General features: G+C 36.9%; 2 protein-coding genes across 4 annotated transcripts in view; one reads left to right on the top strand and one right to left on the bottom strand.

The window, feature by feature from the left end:
* GOLM1 (golgi membrane protein 1) overlaps positions 1 to 27664 on the bottom strand; it is a 124585-nt gene that overhangs the window by 61795 nt on the left and 35126 nt on the right. The window lies entirely within an intron of this gene.
* On the top strand, positions 12 to 27621 carry NAA35 (N-alpha-acetyltransferase 35, NatC auxiliary subunit). Of its 3 annotated transcripts, none has more exons than XM_049795699.1 (23): positions 12 to 99; positions 1604 to 1745; positions 2826 to 2859; positions 4297 to 4411; positions 5519 to 5593; positions 6845 to 7012; positions 7843 to 7909; positions 8622 to 8665; positions 9269 to 9319; positions 10148 to 10231; positions 11982 to 12096; positions 12611 to 12789; positions 13900 to 13959; positions 15025 to 15131; positions 15374 to 15440; positions 16733 to 16831; positions 18150 to 18328; positions 20039 to 20175; positions 21526 to 21593; positions 21840 to 21980; positions 23711 to 23833; positions 24939 to 25019; positions 25670 to 27621. In XM_049795699.1, exons 2-23 carry the CDS (start codon positions 1622 to 1624, stop codon positions 25727 to 25729), a joined length of 2178 nt encoding a protein of 725 aa, XP_049651656.1. In that variant the 5' UTR covers positions 12 to 99; positions 1604 to 1621; the 3' UTR covers positions 25730 to 27621. The 3 variants fall into 3 exon arrangements, with proteins under 3 accessions (XP_049651656.1, XP_049651655.1, XP_049651657.1); XM_049795698.1 differs by having other exon boundaries at positions 1589 to 1745; XM_049795700.1 differs by lacking the exons at positions 12 to 99; positions 1604 to 1745; positions 2826 to 2859 and having other exon boundaries at positions 4297 to 4355.

The following is a 27664-nucleotide window of genomic DNA, read 5'->3' as shown; positions in this document are numbered from 1 at the left end:
CCGTGGGGCAGGGTTCGCGGGCTCCTGGCGGTGGCGGTCGGCGGCTCAGGCGGTCGTGGAGGGCGGAAAGGAGCGGTCCGGCGGCGCGGGACGCGGCGGGTGAGGCCCCCTGCCCAGGGCGGGGAGGGTGCGGGGAGGGTCGTGGTGTGCCGCGCCGCGCCGCCGCCGGGGGCAGAGCGACTGCCTCCCGCCTCGCCTCGCCTCGCCTCACCTCGCCTCGCCTCGCCTTGGCTGCCTCGCCGGGGCGCCGGGCAGAGCCGGTCCCGCTGAGGGACGAAGGGAGTCCTCGGCGGCGGGTGGGCGCGGCGCCGGTGTCCCGCGGCGGGGCGGGCGGGCGGGCGGGCGAGCGTTGCGCTGCCACTTACCCTGTGGCGGGGCGGAGGAGCCGACCGGCCTGTCAGCGGGCGGCCGCTCGCCGCGCCCGACGACCGGCACCCGACGACCGGCGGGAGTTAGGCTGCAAGGAGCGGGGCCGAGACGGCGCCGGGAGGGTCTGGCTGTGCTGGCGTTAATGCCTGATATTCAAGCGTGATTTCCATTTATTTTAATTAGTTTCCCACGTAATTTCCTCGTCCCAGACCGCTGAGCCTGGCAGACCCTGCGGTCGCCTGAGGGCTAGTCACGTACAGGCAGGGGGCGAAGGGACGCCGAGCATGGCTCGGGCGAAGGGACTCCCGGACTGGTTTTCAAAATCCGTTTGATTCCCCAGCCCCCCCCCCCCCCCGCCTTTTTATTAACTGCCGGTGCCTGGGAGGTCTCATGCCACGGGGGCCTTTGTTTAAAGCTTCCATGGCGGCTTTGATGAAGCTGTTCAGAGCTCGCCGGGCTGGTAGGTGTCTCGTGCAAGATCTCCGACTAGATAAGGGCAGGTTTAGCATTGCCGATATCTCAGAGGCAGGCTTGAGTGGCTAAACATAAAATTCCTCTGGGCTGCCCCGCGAACCGTGAGATTGCGAAAGCACAAAACCAGTTCGAAATAACTAGTCGGTAGCGTTTAAAAATTATATTCCAGTCTGAAGTTGCTTAACATGGCTGCGATAATCTTGATATTACGTTCTGCTGAAGAAGTCAGAGGAAATACGCCCATTTTCACAAATTCGTTTGGACACGCTTTGTATGAATAACGAACTTGTGTGTGGTCTATTTCACGGTTCCCTCTTTTTGATTCCTTTCACAGAGCAGTGGGAGGACATAGGTATTTCTAATAGTGTAAAGCAACAACAACAAAAATTTGTGATATCTACATCTCTTGTAAGAGGATTTCTTGACATTGTTTCCCGTTTTATTTCCAGTTTGAGAGTACACTCTTTAATATGGCTCTGTACTGCTGAAGTTTTGATGTCCTTAGTTTTTGAGGTTTCATAGCCTACAAGCTAGTTGTAGAGAAACATGGAATAAGAAAACATTTTTTAAAAAAAGAATTTTTATTAATAAGGTTTTTTGGGCTGGTTTTATGTAATGGTAGCTGTTTAAATGAAATCAGGTTAGTTAGTCTCCCTTTCTCACCTGATTCTTGGGGGGGAGGGACACGACAGGGGGAGAAATTACTCCCATGAAGCACTTTTTCTAATTCATGCATAATGTACAGTGTCTCTTGATACAGATTTAAAGGTGCAGTATCATGGTTATGAAAGCTTCAGTAGAAGATGATGATTCAGGATGGGAACTCGGTGTGCCTGACAAGATGGAAAAGAGTAATACAAGCTGGATAGATATAACCCAGGATTTTGAAGAAGCTTGTAGAGGTCAGTCGTACTGCTTGTATTCTGAGAAAACTTGGAATCGTTTGGGGGACTAAGCATAGTTCTTTGAGGTGTTTTTAGCAATAGTTTGACCCAGGTTCGAGCTCCAGATGAATGCAACTACTTTGATTCTGTGTTTCCCTGTGTTTAACTTAACTGTGAGGTTGGAAATGTCAGAAGAACCTCACCTTGCTTCCTCCTCCAGATTACATAAATTATCTTTTTTCAGTCATGTTTTTTCATCTTGCGTGTTTTTGCACCCACTTTTTTTCTTTGCAAAGATTTCTTCCTCTCTCTTCTGCCAAATGGAAGCCTCGTTCATCCATGCAGAATCAACAGTCTGTTTTTTCCTGTACATTTTTGGATCTGTAGGGTCCAATGATTTATTCATTTAATTGGTCAGTGCATCATTTTTCATCTTTTGAAACAAGGCTGAGCTGCTGAGGAGATGCAATGCATCCCAGTCACAGGGAAGCTGTTGCTTCCATTTAAACGGTGCCTTTATTGTTGTTACATATTAGTGCTAGTTTACTATGACAACGACTTTATTTTTTCAGCTGATTTTATGATGACATTATGGAAAAATAAATATAAAACTGCAACTTACCACACACAATATTACATAATAATAAACACAATTTCCTTATGCCATCAAATAATTCCTGTATATTAATCATATACTGTTTGTGTATCAAATACATCTAAAGGCTTCATTAAAAGTAATGAGGAAAAGCAAGCCTTTCAGTAAACTCTCCTGGAGAAAATCAGACATCTGCATAAAACCGCTCTCCTGTGTTCCAGGCTATTCAGATGCTACTCTTTGGTAATTGTAAAACCCCTTTAACTGTTGGAATAACAGAGAGGGATGAGGAAAGACTCTGAAGAACTGGGTTTTTTTAGCCTTTCAGTCTTGAAAGTGCTTTGTCAGTAAAAGCAAGTGAAGGTGAAGTAGAAATGTCTGGTCTGCTTCCCACACCTTGTTCTCTCTTGGCATAAGACAGTTCAGTGGGTGACAAGACTATCCTGGAAAAGTTGTGCTAGAAGGATGATTGTAATTGGTTTTCCTATTCTGTTCCTTTGTAGAACTGAAGTTAGGAGAACTGCTTCATGACAAGCTGTAAGTATGCCTGTGAGATAGTTCAGGTTTTTAGATAGGATTAATGCAAATATGTTAATGTTCACTAATAAGCAAGTCATAATAAGCAAGTTGGTATCAACTAAGCTTTTTTAAACTTTAAATAAAATAGTATTTAGAATATCATTCGTCTTCAGCAGTATGTATATGATGCACCTGTATGAATGCTGAACATTTCTTGTCATAGCACACCTAATGATCAGTGGTGCTGACACTACTGAACCTACTGAACTATTTTATTGGACATGCTTTTATAAAAAAATGCCAGAAAGACTTTAAGATTTTGAATTTGTTTACCTCAAATGTCACTAACAAGTTTAGGGTAAACAGTCCATGTGCTTTAACATAACTCTTAAATGACATGGTAAAACAGAAATAGAAAGGTCTACAGATTAAGAAAAAATATACTTCAAAAAAAAGCATGTGCTAAAATCTTGCTGAATTCATTAAAGAATGACATGAGATTAAAATATTTTAAAGATAAAAGTAAATTCTTTAGCCACACAAGTCTGTTCACTTGCATAAAGAAAAAAAGTGCTTATTTAAGACTTCTAGCTCAGAAAATGGAAGCACACTATTAAATATATTGCTGCTTAAAAACATGTGCAAGGATGTCACCAAGTAGTTACTGAGTAGAATCAAAGCACATTTTTGAGGTATAATTTTATACATAAGAACATTTCAGAGCAAATACGCTTTTCAGAGTTAGAAAGTGCCACACGCAATAACCTTTTTTATATAACAAAGGCTTGTGCAGCAGTTCTGATTAATATCATATATACCAAAGGTGAGGCAGTATATCCCTTCTTCTATAGGTCAGTCTTCATTTGGTGTGGTTCTCCCGCAAGCTTTTATGCCTTGACTACAGGTGATCCATTGTCACACGCTGGGGTTTTTTTGTGTTAGTTTTCTTAACATGCCCATTTTAAACAAAGTTGGTATATTCAATGTATATTATTGTCAGTACGTGGCATGTATATTGTCATTAGTTTTGGGGGGACATATGTTACTTGGGTTTTTGGATGTAGCATAATAAAGAACAGCTTGTTCAGTTAATATCAGTTTATTATGTTATGTGATTTTAAAAAGGTGCTTTATCATTATGAGGTGTCTAGAAGCAAGTGTGCATAGATTTAGTAGTGGGATGTTTGGCTCAGGAATGTTCTTCAGCTTTAAAAAAAAGGCTAAGGGTTTTACTTTTAGGCTTCCATTTTCTTACCTACTTGTTATGAGATCCTCAAATTCCTGAAAACCATGATCTCTAAAGATCGGTAATAATGTTCAGGTGCCTTACCTTATTGTCTGTAGTCAGAATACAGTTTACCTAGTTTGTCATTGTATGTTCTTTTACATTGGATTGTGAAGACTGTTTTGTGTAAAATAATTACATTTAGAACATTTTTTTATTGGTATTCTTAGCTTTGGTCTTTTTGAAGCCATGTCTGCCATTGAAATGATGGATCCCAAGATGGACGCTGGTATGATTGGAAACCAAGTTAATAGAAAGGTTCTTAACTTTGAGCAAGCTATTAAGGTTTGTGTGACTTTCCTGGTTTTGCCTACATTGTCTGTAAAAGTGCGATATAGTTTTATCAAATTGCAGTTAAGCACAATTCAACATAATTAATGTTTTCAATCTTTACTTAAAATTAATTTTTTCTTTTTTACTTTGGATAGTTAAATAAGAAATAACTTGTGATGTTTACCTTTTTTGTTATCTAGATGAACACAGTGATGTTAACTCTTGCAGTGAAAAGTACTGTGAAATTGTTGGGTATTGATACCTCAGATAAATAAATTTCAGAAATGGTTTTGCAAGTCACCTTGTGCTTCCCCAAAATGTGTCTTTTATATAAAGATGTATTGGTTAGTCCCTCTTTAAGCTGAATGGAAACTAGCTTTCTTGCAAAAGCTGGAAATTAACACTTTATGAGACTATCAGTTCATTAGCATTGAACAAAAGCTGGCTAATTTAACAGTAATGATTAACTTTTGATTTGTGGTCAAGATAGACTGGTGGACAGAGGTTGAAAGACTTTCTGTTATGTTGGAAAAAATAACGCACTTGGAGGAAGAAATGGTTTTTACCACGGACCTTGTTTTGAATGGACTAAAAGAACTCTGTGTAAAATATTGGCCATCTAAGTAATGTAGAATGTATGCAGAATTGCATACATTGGACAAATAAAATGAAAGAAGTAGGTTTGCTGCCTTCTTGGTCCTGACCTTGAAGGCAATAAAATTCTACAGGTACCTGCAGCATAAAAGGCACTTTTCAAAGAATGGGTCCTGCATATTATTCCTTGTTCAGTCTTTATTATGATTGTACATATTGTTTTGTGATTTAAGTGTTGGCAGTTAACTGGTTTTAAACTTCTATTGGCTACCCATAAATCAGAAATTTTATTTTAGCTTACTCTTTGAATAGCTTTATGTTTGATCAGTGTTGAACACGATGGGAAAGCAAAGTTTTTCAGAACTTGAGGCACATTATGAAGCTGATCAATAAAGCTAGTGGTATACAAATATCCTGAAGTTTTGATCAAGTTGTAGTTTCCTTTTCAGCTATACAAATAATAAGTTGTATTTTGCCTATAGTCTTCCATAGTCTTTAGGTTTTTTTCCTTCTTTGTTTTCTAAGGATGGCACCATTAAAATAAAGGATCTCACTTCACCTGAGCTGGTAGGAATAATGGATACATGTTTTTGTTGTTTGGTAAGCATTTCTCTGCTCTTAAAGTTAGATGGTTTTGCTTTCAAAATATAATCCTTTAATCCAGTTTAAAAGAAGAAAAAACTCAAGAAAAAAGATTCATCAAGTGGAAAATACCTACTTAGTATTTTAGTTTCCATTTAGGTACTTGCATTGACTATTATAAGAGGCATAATTTTGATATTTTTTTAATTATTTTTTTATTATAAGAAATGGTTATGGAAGAGAACTGGTAGCATTTTGAATAAAGTAAAAAGGTTTTATAATTTGTGTGTTTTAAATGCATGGTATCTGACTGCTTGCTGCATAGTGGTGTTTCACTGTGTTGGAAAGTGAGTGTGCAGTAACTTACAGCACTCGGTTGCTCATTTCTGTACAGTCAATATTGACTGAGCTTACAGGGGCATTTTGAAGAAAGGAAAGAAAATGCTGAAATCCATTTAGAGGAAATAAGTGAATTATCAATTATTTGGTAATTGTGATTTTTTTTCTATGTATGTCTTAATTTCCTGAGTAAATGATAGAAATTATTTTCAGTTACTCTTTAAAATGACATCAATAAAATTACTTTGTTTTTTAAAACAACATTTCGAACTGCTTTAGTCCAAAAAGACATGTAAAGGTCACTGTATATTTGATATTGTGTAACATAATTTGTCATCTTTCCCCTCCCTGCCCCCACCAATACTGCCTTTTTTTTTAAAAGGGACGGTGGTCATGTTAAAAATCTGATCCTGTTGTGGCTTATACTGTTTCAAGATAGAAATAATTGTTAAAATTACTGAAGCTTTCCCTGTAGCTTAAAGCAGCATGAAAGTAGTAGGAAGAGGGAATCGTGAAAAGAAACCGTAAGTTGTAGAAGAGAACATGCAGAATATTGCCGAGTTGTTTCATAGCCACTTGCATTTTTCATTCAGTATTTATATAGAGGAAGATTCTAAATCTGGTGGTCTCTTAACTTAATGTCATGTGTAAGTCATAGAGATTAGACCTGAACTTTGTGGAAGAGGTTTATCCAACACCAGAATTTGATGGTGTTACAGGGTTTAGTAACTTACTGCCTGCCCCAGCCAGCAGATGAACAAAGGTTAAAGGTTTGGAGACCTTCTCCTGCCCTTTTTTGCTAGTGGAAGGTTGCCATGATAGGAACTTCCTTAGTGACTCAGTGAAGCACAGTAAGATGGAAAAAGAATGGAAATATAAAAATGAGGACTTGGCTGTCATGAGTAAAACATTTAATTTTCTCTTCCCTAGATAACATGGTTAGAGGGACATTCCTTGGCACAGACCGTATTCACGTGCCTTTATATTCATAATCCAGACTTTATAGAAGATCCTGCTATGAAGGCTTTTGCTCTAGGGATCCTAAAAATCTGTGATATTGCCAGAGAAAAGGTTAACAAAGCAGCTGTTTTTGAGGAGGTATGTGTTTCAATATCTCCTATGGTTAAAAATGTAATGTAATACATAGGCTCCATAATGCAAAAAACCCAGAATATTAGAGAAATTTATTATTGTTTGGTTGGAGGATACTGTAGGAGCATTAATTCATCCCCCTAAAAGTATTAGACCTGATCTTTTTAAAATGCAGTTTTCTTCAATGAAGGTGTTTCATGCTCTTTTCTGTATTTTGCTGGAGTATTGGAGTCACATATTTTACCTAAGAAGCAATGCGAGCCTTGTGGCTAACAATTTGAAATCAGTTTTACTTGTGGTTATCTTCCTGTTTAATCTTTTGTTTTTCTACTTTAAATAACCATGATTATATTTTGTCTGAAATGTCCATGTAGCAATGGAATCAGAATCTGGTTTTCTGAACTCATAGCAATTTTTGTTTCCTCTGAGTTTGGATGAGTCACTTCTTACTGACTATATCTAAAATCGGTTAAGTTTGTATCCATAGTTCTTGTAATATTTTGATAGGGTGGCACCTGATGAAAATATGAAGGGCATATTTTTACTAAGGATTTATGCAGAAAATAACTACTCCAAGCTGGATTTGGGCAGGAAAGTCACCCAGATCATGGGTGTATCCAGTTGTGCAGAATAAAACTGGCCTTTTATATACTTGATGTTAAACAAAACCACCCCAAAACAAACAAACAAACAAAAACCAACAGCAAAACACAACAAGAAAACAACCCCAAAAAACCAAAACAAACAAAAAGAAAACCCCAAACCCTAACCTGAAAATGTAACTACTACTGTTTACATTTCACTGCATATTGCTTCTTTGATATGTATTTTTTTAGGAAGATTTTCAGTCAATGACTTACGGATTTAAGATGGCCAACAGTGTGACAGATCTTAGAGTTACAGGTACAGTTTGTGCCTCTGTGTATCTTCCATCAGTCTCTTCTTTTGAGCATGTTGGTTACTGTCAACCAAACCTAATGAATTGGTAGGAACCTCAGATGTAAAGTTTTTTTATTAGTCTTGTGAAAATCAGTGGCTTGGTAAAAAGGCAGATCAAATTGTTTTTCCTTGAAGAAAAGGTTCAAGGGTTTTTTTATTAAATGCATGAGAAGCAAAAGAAGTGCTTTTAGATGTGCCAGTCAAGTGCCTGGGCACAAGCTCATCCAGGTCTGGGACAGTCACAAACCATTGGAAAGTGCACTGCTTGAATTCTGTTTCTCTGCCTCACAATTTGTTGTTATCTGAAGAGATTGCTTTTGAGGAAAAAGCAATCTGGTAGTTCTAAAGCTATGAATACGTATGCTATTAGGTACGTACATAAGTATGTGAGTAAGCCTTTCGATGTGCTATGATACGCACTTGAGCTTTCCATTGATTCATTTTTAGAAAATTTGTGAACACTTTAGCTTTGGATCAGTCAGTTTATACTCTGATTTACGTGTTCTTGCGAGGAATCCCCACCATCCCTCACAAGAATATTTTTTGTCTAGTCTTTGGCTAATGGGTATGTAAAGCACTTCAAAACTTGATTTCCCCTCAAAACCTTTTTCTCCTGAGTGGTGTAGGTGTACCTAGGAATGCTGCTCAGCTTTTAATTGTACTGTGGCTTTTCCAGGTATGCTAAAAGATGTAGAAGATGACATGCAAAGACGAGTGAAGGTATTTTTCTCATGTTTGCCTTGTCAATTATACTTAAAGTGTACTTAACATAGGTTTGGGGGAGGGACTTGGGTTATGAAGAATGTGGCAGTTTTGTGTCATTAAATAGTGCTGGTTTTTTCTGGAGAACTGCCATAATGGTTTGCATAACATGGTGGTAGTTTGCCTTGTAGCTAAAGATGCTGAAGTCTTCAGACTCTTCTAAACTCTTTAATAGTTGCTTCACTAGTAATAGGTGGAATTGTGATGTAGAAGATAACACTGGGCTGGGCACAGAAAATATGTATTGAATTTCTGGCTTTTACGCAGATACACTATGTGATGTTAAAGAAATCACTTAATCTTCCTTTACCGCAGTTTACAATATGAAATGTTCATTCCATTTCCTTGCCTATTTGCAGAGTGGACTGAGATAGGTCTCATTACGATAGCAGAGTCTTGGATCATTCAGGTACCTAGATTCTATATTAAGAGGCTTTGAAATTGCAAACTGATTTTTAGGGTTATTTAACAGATGGATGTTCTGGAGAGGGTAAGGGAATTTTATTAGTAGCTTCCCTTTGCAATTTTTAATAAATTATTTGAAATTCCTTTACCTTCTAGAGTACTCGAAGTCGACAAGGAGAAGAGAGAGATCCAGAAGTTGAACTTGAAGTAAGGAATTGTTTGCGCTTTTTTTTCTGGATTTCATGGATTAATAGTACCTCATTACTTTAATCAGTAGTTAACAGCTTGTGAGAAATGTGTGTTGCCAGTGTTGCTCCTACTGTCATATCTGAGCTGTTGTAAACAAGGCTCTGAGCAAATCTGAGGCTAACAGGTAGGCTTTTACGCTTTGAAGGGGTAGAGCTCTGCATCAATCCCAACGGCAGAATAGTGATGCTGCTGCAATTCTGCTATTTATGCACCTACCTCTCAAGAAAAAGTCATTAGCAAAGTAGGTGATCTTACCTATCCTGTACCTTCTTCCCTCAGTTCCTTCTGAGCAGCTTTTACTGCTGCTGGCAGCCTCACTGTCAAGGGAGAAAGTAGAAAGAGAAAGTGAAAGCAGTGTAGCTCCTTCCAGGAAAAAGTGGTGATTGATGTGGTTGATTTAGAAGAGCGTGAGTTTCCTTTCCCAGTAATGTTATTTTCTTCAGAAATAACTTTTAACATAGATCTTCAGCGAAAAGGACAGAAAATTTGTTTAATAATTTGTGGTTGTTCACTTAAGCTGAGATGTGAATGACATTTGCTTAGGAGATAGCTATTCAGCCAGTGGCTGTGCTTTACCCAAATTATTTTAGTAATTTTTGTGTTAGTGCTTTTCTGACAGCAGTACAGATTTCTTCTATAAATCCCATAAATTTTCTTCAGAATCATATTAGATACCATATTTTTAAGACTAGAGAGCATACTTTAATGAATCTACAAATTTTTTTTTAATACGTTTCAGGATTTAATGCATATTACTTAGTAATTTGCAGTATATTTTTATTACAGCATCAGCAGTGTTTAGCTGTGTTCAGCAGAGTCAAGTTTACCCGCGTACTACTGACTGTTCTAATAGCATTTACCAAAAAAGAGGTACGTTCATTTGGTGTTTCTGTGTTCGCAGTGTGATCCTGTGAAATAATCATTTTTTGTTCTTTAAGGTCAAGCAATTATTCTGTAGATTCTGCAGATTGAAACTGATGTTGCTGCAGGTAAAGCATTGGATAAGGCCTTACAGTGGCAACCATTCGGTTTTCAGTCATTTTTGAAGAAAACACAGAAAAAGATAGTAACTGACACTATTATGGCCTTGCAGAGAGACAGAATATCCATTCTAGAACACTTGAAAAATATTTATGGGTTTTAGATTACTCTTTTCAAACACATGAGCAAAACTTTTCTTTCTCAAGTTTTGTGGAGTTACCTGGCATTGGGCAATGTTTTGTCCATCCTTAGAGAATTGTAAGCTTTTTCTTCCATGCGATATTGAATGTGTATCTAGACTTCTTTGGTCCGAGAAGAGGAATGTAACAGCTTTCCAAGCAATTTGCCTGCTTTTTTGAATACAAGATTTCCTAATTGTTGAGGAGGGAAGGAACTGCATGTTTTAGGGCAAAGGGTAGAATGGCATGTCACATAAGACAAAGCTTTTTGTCTGAATAGCTTTTTGTTTATACAGGGATAAATATCTGTCTATTGCTTATTGTTATTTCCATTTTCATAAAGAAATAAACAAGCTTCTTGCTTAAGCGGCATGGAGCCTTTCCCACATGTTTTTGCTGTTGGAGCAGCTGCATACTTTACAATCTAAAAAACCTTGATTAAATTGAAAGTCATGTGTAAGTATTGATAGACATCAGTGTTGAGGAAAAAGTGATTGAGTAGTTGCGAACAATTGCATTCTGAATATAACCGTTATTTATATCAGAAATCAAATTGTGACAGAGAAGTGATATACATTGATGTACAAGCAAATTCTGTGTTAACTGCTATGAGTTAATGATCTGTGCAAAATCAGATTATCTTAGTGTTGCTAAAGTCTGATTACTTAAAGTATAAGATATTTGCATCATGGACTACTTTGATATCAATTAGATCTACTTAGCTTATTCTTTTAGTAGATTTGTGGATGCTATAATATGTGAACATTCATTATGCAGAGCTACAGATCTTGTTCGGCTTCTGTTAGATCTTCAGGGGTTTTTAAACATCTTTTTTTCTGAAAGAAGTCAAGTTTCAATTTGACTTGAGATTTTAAATATTTGAAGTTCCATCAGGGATTGTTAGTCCAGTATTTTTAAAACAAAATTTTAGGTTTTAGAGAGAGCTATTTTAAATAGTACCCAGTTTGCTAACAGATTTAGATTCACAGGACATCAGAAAATCCAGCATGTCGGCAGATCATGAATCAAGATTTCTAATGGACCTCTGGTATTTTTTAATTTTCTGTCGTATATAGTGATTTCATTAAAGTTGGTAGGTCGTATTTTGTCTATATTCTTAAGAATTCTGCATTTTCTAATGGTAGGAGATTTTTTTTCCCCTCTTTGGAGTTCTGCCTCATTTGGCAGAAGAGTTTTGTGGGGTTTTTTGCACCTCCCTCCCAGCCAGTCAAAAGTAGAGGACTTGCATGTAGTGTATATTAGACTTGAAGCCGTAACTATTGTTAAGGCTTATGTTACATAGCAAAAAAATACAGTATTAAACATAGGTATAGATACGTAAAATATAAAGAACACTTTATTGCACAAAAATCTGTACGAACATTTTTCTGATAACAGCATTAATACTGTAGTCAAAATGTGTTGGTTCGTAATGTGAATAACTGTTACCTGCCTTTCAGACAAGTGCTGTTGCAGAAGCTCAGAAACTAATGACTCAGGCAGCTGACTTGCTTTCTGCCATCCACAATTCATTGCATCATGGTATCCAGGCACAGAATGATACCACTAAAGGAGGTATGTATCAGATTTTGCCATTTTTCCCCTTTCTTAAATATGCTGTCTTGATAAACTTTAATATCTATGTGTATTTTTAAAAAATCACTATTTACTTTGAACTAATAATACTTGTAATACAAGCTGTTACAGATTTGCATTGTTTGATCTTAATTTTATTTCACTAAATGATGGTTCTCCTGAAAGCAATACTGTCACTTCAAAGCCAGAGATAATACAAACTTTCAGTTAGTGCATTGTACTTCAAATCAGTGTATATGCCATTTTAAAACAGGGAACATCACCTCACTGTACAGGTATACGCTGAGCTGTTGAGGGTTGGGTTTTTTTAAATAGTACTCATTGCCTCAGCTGGGTAGTTAGTGTCTCTGGAAGTTAACTGTCAGTTAAAAAGTTCATTATGGCCAATTGAATAATTTGTATTATACTTTCAAATTTGAAGTGAGTTCTGAAACAACAGCTTATATGCAGATTTTCTCTCTCTTTCTTTTTCTCCCCACTCCTCCTTCATTAGATCATCCTATTATGATGGGCTTTGAGCCCCTTGTTAATCAGAGATTGCTGCCACCAACTTTCCCTCGATATGCAAAAATAATTAAAAGGGAAGAAATGGTCAATTATTTTTCCAAACTAATAGACCGAATAAAAACTGTATGTGAAGTAGTCAACTTAACTAATTTGCACTGTATACTGGTAAGCATGAATATTTCTTATTTATAGCCAAAAATAAGATCTTAAAATGTAACTTGCAAAAAATCATTCCATATAGGCATGCTGTTGCTCAATGGAGAAAAAACTGAGCTGTATGTATAAATCTTTTGGTGTTTCTCATTGTTGTGTACAGTTTCATAGTTTGCTGTCTTTCCTGATACTTAATATTTTTCTTTTTTTGACAAAGACCTTTCTCTTGCCAAACTTCCCATTTTTCCTATAATTTCTTAAATAATTATATATGTTAGTGGCACAGCCCAAGCAAGTTAATTTCCTTGTAACTCTTTCTTTGGTTGAAGAGCTGTATCTGCAGTAGCAGAACATAAATCCTTGCTATATTCCTGACTTTGTTTCAAATTCATTAAGCAGTATTCTGAATATGTGCCTATAACACAAGAGGGCACTTAATACATGTTTGTTTAAGCATGTAATTCCCTGAATAGGCATAAAGTTAAGCACCTGCTTATATTCTTTTGTTAATAAGTGATGTTATTCTCAGTTACTGCCTACATTTATTAGAAGACACTTAAATGCTTTAAATACTTTTTACAGTACATGCATTCATTGGGAAAAGAGCCACAGTTACATCAGTTCAAAGACCAAGCAAAAATCTTTTGTCTTCCTATTTCCTGTTAAATGAATAAAAGCAGTGTTTGCATGAAGCACCTGGTACCAGTTAAACATTGAAGTTTTGTTACATACCTGCTTCAGTTATGTTGTGATCTTAACAGTTTCACAGTATCTTTTTTCTATACTGTTATCCTTTTAATTGTTGTATCTGAAGAAGAAAATTCAGAAACGTTTTATTCTGTTAAATAGCAAGTAATTGCAGAAAAAATAGATTTTAGCTTCATGTTCTGTTTTGTTCAAATGATTCATGCTTACTTTTTTACAAGTTGTATAAGCCATGCTATGTGTATGTATGTGTGTTTGTGTATACAAAATATAGGTGTATGTACACAATTTTATGTATATGTTTATATAAAAATGCAAATGCATGTTTGTGTATAAAATTGTAAATATGTGTGTGTGTATATAAAAAATTGGCATATTAACCTGAATTGTCTTCTTTTTTTCCTACATGTAAATTAGGATTTTTTCTGTGAGTTTAGTGAGCAATCACCATGTGTTCTTTCAAGATCCCTGTTACAGGCAAGTCCTAATCTATGTCTTTGAATAAAATACTTCTGTATTCATTAAAAATATGGATTCATCTTCTTGTTGCAAATATTTAAAGTATTTGCATGTCATTTAATAATATATAAGTGGTAAAATATTTTCTGGAGATACTTAAGTATTAGGTATATGGAGGCTTATGTTCTGACCTATTTTTTTAAAACATTTTTAAATACTGTTGTTTAGATCATGTTAGTACATGCTAATTAAAACAAAGTGCTAAAATTTTTTCTCTGCCATAAAGCTGGGCCTGTACGTGCATTTTTATTCTGTTCTCTGTATGCTGTCTCTGGGGCTGATGTTTTCATTCATCTTCACTGTTTGGACTGAATTTCATGTATAGACTGCCTCTATTGCTAAAATAGTAAAACTGATGGTTAGCGCAGAACAGGCTGCTACTATTCTTCTCCCTGCTTCACTTACCTTGAATGTGTATTATATTCCTTAACTCAAGAGTAAAATATACTTCCTTATAGGACGTTTTGATTTGAATAGGGTGTCCCTGGACATCAGAACTCCTTTATATTTGATCCCAATTAAACCATGTATAGAGCTGATCAAATATAACTATTGGCAAGTAAAAAGTTTTCATAGCGTGTGTGTTCTGACTTTCCACTACACGCGTTTGTGCAGTCTCTGTGAGTGCCTGACAGCAGAGCTTTTTCTCCAGCTGCTGAAGAACCATGTAAGAAAGGGACACAGCACAGGGAAACCATGTAACCTATTTTATGTTAATCTTCAGAAACATCTGTCTGATTAATTGTCTTCAAAGTCCAAGAAATAAAAAGGTTTTGCATGCATTGTCTGATGAAAGTAATAGAACTGTATTTTGTGTCATGGGAATACCACAGAAGTGACAGATCTCAATATGCCGCTGTTTCTGAGTCTGTAACCTTGTACCTAGCTGAACTGTTTTAATTCTTAAAGCAGTCTTAAAAGTTTCTGATATAATACAGGTACTGTAAGAGCTTTCTATTAGTAATTTCTAAAGCATTACTTTCAACTTAAAACATGTTTCTAAAAACACATTTTCACTTTCAGACGACTTTTCTGGTAGATAACAAGAAGGTATTTGGCACTCACCTAATGCAAGACATGGTAAAAGATGCTTTAAGGTCTTTTGTCAGTCCTCCAGTACTTTCTCCAAAGTAAGTGGATCTCGAGTTTACTTGCATGTGGTTACATATCTGATGAAAAAATATTTCTGCTTACAAAAGCAAGGACAGACATGTAAAGAACATACACATTTTGTACTTATTAGTGCTTATGTATGAAGGAGTTGGTTGCTGTTGCTGCTTTCGGGTTGGTTTTGTTTGGGATTTTTTAATTTTGTGCTACATAGACTGGTCATGTTTATAAACATGTATGTAGGTGGATATTTGCCTTTTAGGTGTTGTCTTTATAATAATCACCAGGCGAAGGACTACATTGATTCCTTTGTGACACATTGCGTTCGGGTAAGTGTTCATTCCAATTACAGCGTGTTTATGTGTATAGGAGCTCTTTCAAGATTTGCTTATGTTTGAAAATGAGACCAGGTTTTTTTAGACACCTAACATGAAAGCAAAATTGCAGAAGTTGGCCATCTTAAAATGGTAAACACTTTTTAAAAAACCAGTAGAATTACTGCTGTTTGTTTCCTGTATTATGCTTCCATATTTTTCACAAACACTTCACTTAATTAGAAATCTGCACCTACTGCCCCTTTATAGGGTAGTTTCATGTCACCAAACAAATGCATAGCACTATGAACAAAATTATTTTTACATTCTCTCCAGTTTAAAAATGTTAAAAACTGTTTTAAAAGATTCAGATTTTGAATGCAGCACAATGAAAATCTAAGAAAATCATAGAATCGTAGAATCATTTTGGTTGGAAAAGACCTTAAGATCATCGAGTCCAACTGTTAACCTAGCACTGCTAAACCCACCACTAAACCATGTTCCTAAGAGCCACATCTACACATCTTTTAAATACCTTCAGGGATGGTGACCGCTTCCCTGGCAGCCTGTTCCAAAGCCTGACAACCCTTTCAGTGAAGAAAGTTTTCCTAACATCCAGTCTAAACCTCTCCTGGCACAACTTGAGGCCATTTCCTTCTGTCCTGTCACTTGTTACTTGGGAGAAAAGACCAACACCCACCTCGCTACAACCTCCTTTCAGGTAGTTGTAGAGAGCGATAAGGTCTCCCCTCAGCCTCCTCTTCTCCAGACTGAACAGCCCCAGCTCCCTCAGCCGCTCCTCATAAGACTGGTTCTAGACCCTGCACCAGCTTTGTTGCCCTTCTTTGGACACACTTCAGCACCTCAATGTCTTTCCTGTAGTGAGGGGCCCAAACCTGAACACAGTACTCGAGGTGCGGCCTCACCAGTGCTGAGTACGGGGACAATCACTTCCCTAGTCCTGCTGGCCACACTTTTTCTGATACAAGCCAGGATCCTATTGGCCACCTTGGCCACCTGGGCACATGGATTTAGGCATAAGAAATATCTCTCTTAGCCCAAGCATTCTGTTCTGATCAGATTCCTAAAGGACGCTTGCTGAATCTCATTTTGACTTGTCTACAGAGAAAAGGGCTCTTGCATCAGTCCAGAGAGCTTGCTTGCCTGCCATCTTGCACTCTGTAGGGACCCTTAAGGAACCCACCTCCTAATATAGATGTATAAAATGGGTGCCTAGACATCATAGTACTTCTCCTGTGGTTTCAAAGTTACATTGAATATTTAAAACTACGCTTTGTTTCTTTCAGCCATTCTGTAGTCTGATTCAAATCCATGGACACAATAGAGCTCGTCAGAGAGATAAACTAGGTCACATTCTTGAGGAATTTGCCACCCTCCAGGATGAGGTAATGTCCTAGGCAGCAGACCAGCAAGCTTTTCTTTCCAGGTATATTCCTACCAGAGTTGAGCATGTGGTATTAGATTCTAGATGAATGCAGCAACTCTTCTGTTTGTCCTAAAATCTTTAGGACAAGGATTCCTCAAATGCAGCCCAGAAAGTCTGTGGGATACATCCAAAGACGTTCTGTTACATCTGTTGAACAAAAAGTTACTACATTTTTTTAAGATTAACTTTTTCCAATAAGTAGACCTCAGGGAAACATGCTGTGATATCTGGAATTTAATGGTAATTCCACTGCTTGTAGTCTTTATCCTGCTTGTCAGTCTGCAAGGTGCAACCAGGGAGAGATAGATGAGCCATGTTTAGAAGACACCTTTGACAATTCAGTCTTATAGCTATGTAACATGTAAACAGCAAAACTTTATAAAGGTTTTAAAAAATACTCGTGAATTAAATAATAACTCTTAAAATATGTGCTTCAACTGAGTTTTTGAATGTTTCTCAAGAATGGGGAGTGAAAGATGATAGGTCAAGGTATATTTTCACTTCCTGGAAATATGTATCTTCAGCAGTGAGAGGCATGAAGGAATATTTTCCAAGATGTGGGCTAAGGAAAGCAGGCGAGGAACTTGGAATTGAGGGGGTCATTTTGTGTGCTCCACCTTCTCTCAGGATGGTTTTGTTGAGACTTTGTTGCAGTACTGGCAGCTGAGACAGACTGTGTTTTCACTTTGTAACAGGTTATATGGATTGATTTGTTCAGACTACTGATAATATTCCAACTGTGGGAGACTTCATGTCTTTCATACAATTACTTTTTAACACTGAATTGGTCTCAGCAATATTTTAGTTTCTCTGGTGGGCCACAATGTGTTTCTTGCATGTTAAGCTTATAAATTTGACTTTTCAATGCAGCTAGGTTTTTAAAAAGAAAAAGTAATTATTGCCAATATAGTAAAATGTGTAACAGCTTGTAATTGGTTCTGAGTTTCAGTGCTCACGTGACTGCTAAAAATGTATATATAAATACTTCTTAAAATTTTTAATTTAAAAAAATGTAATGTTCTTGCTGTGTTACCATATAGAATATTTTTTTCCTCTGTGCAGCAGAATTTACTTACAGTTTTGTGAGTAAGTTTCCAGTTTTCTGACAATTTTAGACTACAGAGGTGCCAAAATCTGTAAAAATATATTTATGTCTTTTAATCTGGAGCATGACTTTACTGACCCAGTTCTGTTAAGATTTTATTTCTGGCAGAAGTTGGATGCTGTTTCAGTCAAATGTTCTTCCTCCCCTGTTACTTTGCTTTGTTTTTCAATAGGCAGAGAAAGTAGATGCAGCACTTCATAGTATGTTACTGAAGCAGGAACCACAAAGGCAACATCTGGCTTGCTTGGGCACCTGGGTCCTATATCATAACCTTCGTATTATGATACAGTATCTTCTGAGTGGCTTTGAATTGGAACTTTACAGTATGCATGAATATTACTACATATATTGGTAAGAGGATGCCTTACTGACAGCTCCCACAGAGCTATAATTGCAAATATTTAAAGGAGGGACTTCAACTATGATTTTTTAATCTCAAGCATGCTCAACACGTTATCTAGTTTACCTATTCATAAAATCACAAGTGGAGAAAAAACAAATCTGTTGGTCTCTTTTCTAGACTTACTGAATAGTGTACTCTTTTTTTCTTTTTTTTTTTTTTTCTGAAATAGTAATTCAGTCTCTAGCTTTTTAAAACGGTGTCTTCTAATGATAATGAATGGAAAATATGCTGATTTTGGCAGACAAGAGAATGCAAGAGGAAATCAATTTCCTTTATTCTTTTCTGTCTTGTTGATCTCTAGTATTTTTAAAAAGATCTGCCGTTTCAAGTTGTGATTGTAATCTGAAAGTTGACTAGGTAAAAATAACATCTTATTCTGTGAGCATATTTCAAGAGACATCTGCTTAGTGAAAATAATTGCACTATATGGAGTCAAAATACTTTTTATTTTTCTGCTTCCATTCACATTAATTATTTTTCATAACTGATGGCTTGCTCCAAAAGGTAAATGATTTTAGATGGTTCATTTTTGATTCAGCATTAAAAATTTGATGTTGAACCTTCATGTGTTAAAGTGCTTTTGTGCTTAGGTGTTTTGGGTTTTGGTGGTGTTTTTTCTTCTGTAAAGCTACCAATAAATTCTTATTAGGTAAACTGTAAGCCTTCTTTCTGAGAGATTAGACCAGTTCGAACGACTTGAACTTCAGTGCATCTCATAATATTTCTATGCTGTTAGTGGATTAAGCATTGAGAAAAATTAATACTCCAGATAGTTACCTGAAGATGGCAGTATTCTTTAAGTCATACCTCAATAAGTAATACCTAGTTTTCTCTAAGACAGTATTTTTTTCCCAGCTGTATTTCCCCTCACCATTTTAATAAAATCACTCTTAATTGGAACTGGTATGTCAACTGCTTTATCTCCTTACTGTAAGTGAAGAACAAAAAAAAGAGGAAATTTCTAGAGGGGAAATGTGCAAATGTGACTCAATTATTTCTCAGTACTTTTTCTTCTGAATTAAGACTTCTTATGAAGTATTATTTCTTCTTTATGTGCTCCAGATCTGTAATTTCTATTCTCTTTTATCCCCTCGTCCTTTTGATTTGAAGTCAGTCAAGAGATTTGTTGGACCCACTTCCACTTACTAAGAAATCACTCTTAAAGAATTCTTAAAGATTTCTTTTAAATCTTAAAGAATTGCCTGTAGATCTCGTGTTCCTGTGGGCTTGGCTTTTTAATGCTTGAAAAAAATAATAACCTTGTTTCTCAAAACAGTAATTCCTAAAAAAAATAAGAAAAGGTATTAACATAGTATCTTTTTTAAAAATGCTTCATTTGCTGGGGGAAAAATTCTAGAAAAAATTGATCTTATATGGGTTTTGAAATAATAAGAAGGTTAGACTTCGCTTAGTAAACGTATAAGAAATTTGCATTCCTTGAGCTGTCTATGGTTGAATCTGTAGAGTCTTTTTAAACAAACCAGCACAGACTAATCTGTTGATTTCAGCCATGCAAAACAAAGAGTTTTAACTGCCCTAAAAGTTGTCCTTTACTATTAGTTCTTTGAGTAAACAACTTGGCATTCAGTGAGGGTGTGTGCATTACAAATACATTTTGCACTGTAGTATGTAACAGCTACATACTGTTTTTACTGTAGGTACCTATCGGAGTTCCTCTATGCCTGGTTGATGTCAACACTGAGCCGCGCTGACAGCTCTCAGATGGCGGAGGAAAGAATAATGGAGGAACAACAGAAAGGCCGTAGTAGTAAGAAGACAAAGAAAAAGAAGAAAGGTATCTAGGTGTAGAGTGTAACTCAGACTTTTTTTTTTCTCCTTCATGCAGCCATGTAGAATTAAAATTCAAAATTTATAGAGTCAACACTGATGTGGGCAGGAAAAACATCCTGAACTTTTTAAAAAAGTCAGTTGCTGTGTAAGAATTTCCCATTTATTTATTTACTTAATTTTAAACAGGTCTTTGTAAAAAAACCCAAACTCATTTATATTCACAGCTTCACCAGTTGTGTTATGTGTTGGATCCTGTGAGATGTAATTAAAAATTTGAAAAATACTACTTTTCTACAGTCTATAATTCCTGCAGAATTTTAGGGTTTGTGACTGTAGGTGGATTCAAAGACTAAACTTTCAGTGTATTTGTGCAATTTTTCTTTGGCTTCAGAAGGTGTTCAAGCATGTTTCTTAATTTTACAATGGTGAGTTGGGCCATTTCAATTCAGTGGTAATACTGTTGTGCAAAAGCCCCTTTAGAAACTCTTGCTTTCTCTGGTGTATATGCATCAGAGAAAATGAGAATTTCCTTTCCTATATGAGAGGTCTGGCACTGTGGTCAGAACTGTAAGCCTCCTACCAAAAAGGCATCCAAAACTGGTGTCAAGAGCATCTGATACATATTTGCCATGCCTAAGTGGCTACTAGGATTGTAGTATGTTGGAGTTATTTTAGTATTAACATTGCAAATAAACACCATGCAGAAGCTCACTTTTGTTCTTTGCTATTCCTTCTTTTTGCTGTGTTTATCCTTGTCTTCTTTTCAATGGGAACAAGCAATTAGATCAAGGTCATATGAACTAAATTCCCTTGTGTCTAGAAATTCAGAAAATTACTACTGTATTTTTTACTTTTTAAAAAGTTGCCAAGTGTGGAATAATTTGGCACTAGTTAAACAGTGGAAGCTAGAGGGCAGCTTAAAGGAGTATTATCAGGGCAAAAATCTTTCTTACTAGGATAAAAATACTTTAACCTTTTAGTCTTAAAAGTTTAAAAAAATCCATTAACTAAGCAAACAGGCCTTTCAACTACAAGCTTTAAATTCTAGACTATTGTTTAACGTGTTGTATAGTGACATGCTAATACTATTGACTGTCTGGACCAGTTTATTTCGTTGATGGCAGTATGGTTTTCATGTGACTGTTAACTGTGTCTTGAGATACTTTGTGTAATCAGGAGCCAGGTGAGCAGAAATGCATGACAATGCTTTTTGTGCTTCAGTTTTCTTCCATTATTTTAAAATATAATTGAGAATTGTGTCACTTTGTGAAAACTTGAAAGAACTGTTTTGATCTGGAATTAAAATGTGTACATAAGTTGAATAAAAAAAGATATTTTTATGTGAAATTTGCAGTTCGCCCTCTCAGCAGAGAGATCACCATGAGTCAAGCATACCAAAATATGTGTGCTGGGATGTACAAGGTAATTTATTTGTGCTTGCTGAACAATGGCTCAATTTTTTTAAAAATAGGAATCAAGCATACATTGCATGCCGCCTTTGTTTTTAGTGTGTCTGGAAATTAAGTTCCAGTTTATAAAGTGATATGGTAAATTCTCTACTATTTTTCTATCCTTCCTGTTATAGCTAAATCATAACTTTCATCTTGCTCACAGCAAAATATGACATAAAGCTAACACTTTTCACTATATTTATCCTTTCCTTTTTAGACAATGATCGCATTTGACATGGATGGCAAAGTAAGAAAACCTAAGTTTGAACTGGACAGTGAACAAGTTCGATATGAGCACAGGTTTGCTCCATTCAACAGTGTTATCACACCACCCCCAGTGCACTACTTGCAGTTTAAAGTGAGTAATCTTAAAACGCGGTGTCACGTGCTTTTATAAAGGTAATTTGCTCACCTGCTTTAGACATTGTTGTCATTATAAGAAGAGCCTTTGATATCTCAAAGTTAATACTGAAGCATGAGTCAAAATGGCAAGGAGTTCTAGCTTTAGTTGTGTGCAAGGAAAATATATTGCTTTGTCTTCTTACTAAAATTAGACCCTTAGATGTTTAAAAATAGGTCTGATGTGGCAGTTTGAGATACTTGTGTTGGTTTGCATGAAAATAAAATCTCTTGAAAGTCTATTGACAGACTTTTTGTCTGTGGTTTACATATCACTGCAGCAAGCAAACAGGAAAATGAAACAAAAGTAATTTTGAGTGTTAAATCACAGAAGTGTTGGTTGGAAGGGACCAGCGGGGGCTTGTCTTGTCCAGTCTTCTCCTTAAAGTAGTAGATCATTATAGATCACATCAGCTGTGTCTTTGTCTAGCGAAGCCTGAAAAAATCAAAGGGTGGAGATTGGTTAACCTGATCCAACTACTTTTTCTGGTCCATTAGTCTTTGGATAACCTGCTTGAGGGCTACACTATTCACCTTCTTTCCTAATGTTGGGTCTGAACTACCCAAGCCACTGTTTGTGGTCTCTCCCCTCATGTTATATTGTCTGCCATTAATAAGGAGTATTTGTCTTCTGACAACTTTTTAACTGCCTTTCAAGTAGTTGTAGGCTGCTATTAAGGTTACTCATTAGCATGCTTCTTGTCTAACTGAAAAAGTCCAGGTCCATTGACCTCTCCTTGTGGCTCATGTGCTCTAGGCCCCCAGCCATCTCCACATCTCCGCATCTTTCTTGAACTCAGTGGATCCAACACTGGACACAATATTTAAGATGTTACAGCACAAATATTGAGTGTAGGATGATAACCTTACTTGATCTGCTGGCTGTACTCCTGCTTGTGTAGTCCCTTATGAGGCTTGTCTTATTTGTACTAAGAGCACCTTCTTGGCTTGTATTCAACTTGGTGTTCACAGTAACCTTGCTACTCATCCAGCTGGTTATTAGCCTCTACTGATTTGTGGGGTTATTCTGCCTCAGGTGCAGAAGTTTGGGCATTTCTTGTTGAACTTAGATTTTTGGTGGCCAGACTTCAAGATTCTAAAGGTCTGTCTGAACCTAAACTGTACTATTTTGCATGCCACCCACTCTTACTACTTTAGTGTTATGAATAGTTGTAGTGGAAATTAACACTATCATGGCTTCTTCCTTGTCAATTGAAGATTTTTATCCCTAATGGGAACAAAAAAAAAATAAAATTGGAAGTATCAAAATTATGTAAAATGAAGTTTTGAACAGTGTCAGTATCTCACTTGCTGTAAACTTGATTTGAGTAAACAATATCACATACTTTTTTCTCTCCTATTTTTCCTGTATTTTCACACCCTGCTGCATGGCTCTATTAAAGCAAATGAATGCCAAGTTATTCAGGAGAGGGATTGTTTTCTAAAGAGTATGAGAAGTTCATCATGTTCTGCAGCACTCTAAAATAATCGTTAAGCACTGTATTGCTGCTTGGTGTTTGCCATTTTAAATAGATGTTTTCATCTTCAGTATATATTCATAAAATATTATTTAGTCAACATAACTTTTTTCTTTAATATACTAATTTGTTTTCATTTAAGGTGATAAAAATATACAATTTGTTGGCAACTGATTTTAATGTATATTTTTTTATTTCTGTAACACGCTAGGAAATGTCTGATTTAAATAAGTACAGCCCACCTCCTCAGTCATCAGATCTCTACATGGCAGCTAGCAAACACTTCCAGCAAGCTAAAATGATTCTTGAGAATATTCCTAATCCAGATTATGAGGTAAGACTGAAACACTGGAAAAAGGAGTATTTGCTCATAATAGAGTAAGTATTTGTTTTCAGCTGGATGTGCTTGAGATCCAAAGTGTACTTTGTCAAAATGCTAAGCAAAGCTGAGTACTTTGTCCAGTCCTTAATCAGAGGAGGGTGGTGGCACCTTACTCAGTGGTCTGTTTCAATATGTTAGATAACATTAATCAGGACTGTGCTTGCTGTTCCAAAGCCTGATGACTATCTTAGATGCTAGATAGCAGTTTAGTTCCTTCTTGCATGTTGCCTTCTGGCCCTGTTCTAAAAGCATATCAGTTTTAACAAGGTGATGCATGCCTGCCTCACTTACCTGGAATCTGGTAATTCACATGTACTCTTGAAAGGTGGGAAAAATAGGTTTGAATGTCATCAGGCTGAAAAGAGGATTGAGTCTGGTACTTGTTTCCTGGAGTGGTTTTCTCAGCACTGGGCTGTAAACACAGGTAGGAATTTCTCCCTCTTTGTCCATAGCCTAAAAACTAAGTGTCTGTGACTGTATTTTGGGGAAGGAGGATGCTTATTCTGTTGCATCTGAGCAGGTTAAGAACAGTTACTGGATTAGGTTCTCTTGAGAATTTAGGAATCCCTGCCTGTTCTCTGGATCCTGGTGGTATTCACGCATGAGCTATCTGATTGAGGCTAACTGGGGTAGTTAGAGGTAGGTTGAGTGTGCCCAGAGCACTTCCATAGAAAAAGCCACTAGTTTGGTACTTGAGTTTCCCCTTCTCATCGCGTCACAGTGTGGAGGGTAGATGCCTAGAGTCTGTCTAAACCTGTATTTGGATGAGTGCTTCAGAACTTGCCATAGTTTAACAATTTTTGAACATAAGCATGGAGGGCAGTGGTTTCCATGGTCTGTTGAATAAAAAAAGTGACTATTAAAATAAATGCCCCTTCATTAAATTTCATTAATCCAGCTGTTACACTTAAAAGCAAATCCGAAACACCTTGATCTCTGTTCAGTTGATACTGTAAGAGGACTGCTGTTTTTTATGTCGAGAATTTGAGTATTATCTTTGAAATAATTTTGAGGTTATATGCTTTCACTTGAAAACTTCTTGCTGTTTTGTGTTTAGGTCAATCGAATTCTAAAAGTTGCTAAACCCAATATTGTGGTCATGAAGCTGCTGGCAGGAGGCCACAAAAAGGACTCTAAGGTAAGAAGATGCCCATTGAATTGGATCTGAAATGTAGTCTTACACACAGTGCTACCACAGATCTCTTGCAGCTGAATGAGCAGATTCAGGTCATAGTTACACTAACTTTTAAAAGAACTGGGAAAGTAACTTAATCCATTTTTCCCTTGGAAATAGTTCATTGTAGTAACTTAAATATGGAAAACTCTCATTTCTAAGTGTTTTGGAAAAATTCGGGAAGTGCATGTGGGATGACATGTACAAATATGGGTATTCTTCAAGAGCAGGAAGAAGTAATTGGTAGCAGTGTATCAGCAGCTTGTGTGAACAGTCAGTAGAGTGCTGGCTGTCAGGATTAGCAGCTGCCACGTGGCTCAGAGGGAGGAGAGGGCCTTCAGACTTCCTGCCGGAGGCTAGGCACAGAAGAATGAAGGAGCACACTTAACAGGCACACCAGCACCCTACAGCTCTGTGCCCGTCACTACTGGAGAATGATTGGCATATCCAGAACTGGGTTGGAATATTTTTAAGATACTAATTTAAAGAGCTAGGATTATTCTTTTTTTCAATCTTTTGCTGTTTAAAAGTTTTTTTCTCTGCAGGGTATCCCTCATTTTGAATATTAAATTCAGTACTACTGCTGTATAATGTTTTAAATCTTTTCTTTCTAGGTCCCTCCAGAATTTGACTTCTCCCCTCATAAATATTTTCCAGTTGTGAAGCTTGTTTGAAAGACAGATTATTGTTAGGATACCTGAAGCATAATCTGTGTATCAGATACCAGTTGTAGGATGGATTATCTAGTGCTGTACCCAGACTGAGAGGGATCTCTAGGATAAAAGTACTGTTATGTGGAGTATATAGTCTGCCGCCTTTACGTAATCTGAATGACAACTGCTGTTTTAAAGTGGTTTGTATAAAGTTTTATGGGTGAAGCTGATTTTAATCAACTGTATTGTTGAAGAATGTTTTATCTTAGTTGATTTTATTAAAGATTTAATCATAAATCATTTTTATAAATGAGCTCTGACAGAAAATGGTGGTTTAGGGATTTAGTAACATTTGGGACTGAACAATGCAGTAGAGCCTTATGTGTGATAGGCACAGCTGAGCTACTGAAATTCTGCTTTGGACAAAGCCACATGGAAATACTCTGAGTTTCCATATTTTTACCTAAATTGCACCAAATTTGCTTACTTTGCAAGTAGAAAGACTGGGTTCTTTTCTTCCCCAGTCCTGGAAGCTAAAACAATATTTATAGAAATTAAGAACAGTTGAAAACTAGTAATTTAGCTCCTACTGCACTGCATTCAGCAATATTTGTTTTACTGAAGTCAATTGTCTAGGAGGTATTTTGTCTTAAATGTAGAAGTCCTTGAAGACAGTGAGAAATGAAGTTATTTCTAGTTGCAGTTTCTTTCTTTGTCTTTATTCTTCATGGTACTGGAGAATCTGCATAGCTAATACTGTAATACGCACTAGCAACACAGGAACATAAGATACTAGCAGTGTATGTTAACCACTCTGCAACTTTATTTCAATCCTGTTGTTACTTTGCCATTGCAAAGGAGGGATTGTTAATTTGTTCCATTGCTGAGTCAACTCTTGCATGACTTTTATTCTCTTGTTTTGACTGCAATGCTGCTGCTGGGTTCTACTGCCTTCTTTAATGGTTGATGCAGGTAGAATCCCAGGCAGGAGGAGCTCCAAACCTGCCTTCTTCCTGGAACAGGTCTTCCTCTTGTGCTTCCAGATGTGAAATAATAGGTTAGCTGATGTGTTGAGCAACCTTCCGCTACAAGATTGAAAAAACAAAAAACATTTAAAAAGCTGACTTGCTCTTTGATAAACCATATTGCCAAGTCTTAACCTGGGCCATAAAAGCAAATCGTCCAGGTTTGCCTGTGTTGGACAGGACAATTCTTCATTTTGGTGCAAAATGGCTTCCTCCATAACAATAAGCTTGTAACTCTTTCTTGACCATGCAAGACAGTTGTGTTTCTCCTAACATATAGTTGTACTGTGGAATAATACCACTTCAACTGCATCGCCTAAGCAGCAGCGCTGCTGAGCTAGAGCTGGAAAACAGTGAAGGAACTCTGAAGTGGAACACCCATTTGTCTGCCAGCAATTTGCAGCTTCTTGAAAGAAGCAGAATTACTGCCCTGAATACATGCTTTTCCTGATTTCTTTGCTAAGAGGTTGCATACCATTTTATATGTTTGCTTATCATCATGACTAATACACCTGAATGCTTCTATATTGTTGCCAAAGGAATGAAAATCCTGGAAACTAAAAAGTAGTTGTGAACATGGCAAACTGCTTCTAGTGTAAGGCACTGAGAATTCATCTGGATTTTGCTGCCTTCTTGTAAACAATCACAAAAATCTTTCCTGTCTTAAAAATCTTGAACTACATGACAGCAGCTCAAGGACAGCCTTTGGTATTTCTCCAAAGGAAGCAGCAAGTAAAAGAGAAACCAAGTTCCGCGTCACTTTTCTTAGAAAACAGGAATGATCATCTTTCCCATTTTCATGAACATTAAAAGTGGATGAAGTATAGAGAATAAGGTGAACACAGAGTAGAGAAGATTATTTTTATTTTAAAATATGATCAGGCTTAGTTTTTAAAAAAACATCAACGACAAGTGTTAATTTAACTACACG

Source organism: Accipiter gentilis, chromosome Z (assembly GCF_929443795.1).
Source record: "Accipiter gentilis chromosome Z, bAccGen1.1, whole genome shotgun sequence".
In the NCBI taxonomy this organism is placed as follows: Eukaryota; Metazoa; Chordata; class Aves; order Accipitriformes; family Accipitridae; genus Astur; species Astur gentilis.
This window is presented reverse-complemented; position numbering and strand designations above follow the sequence as displayed.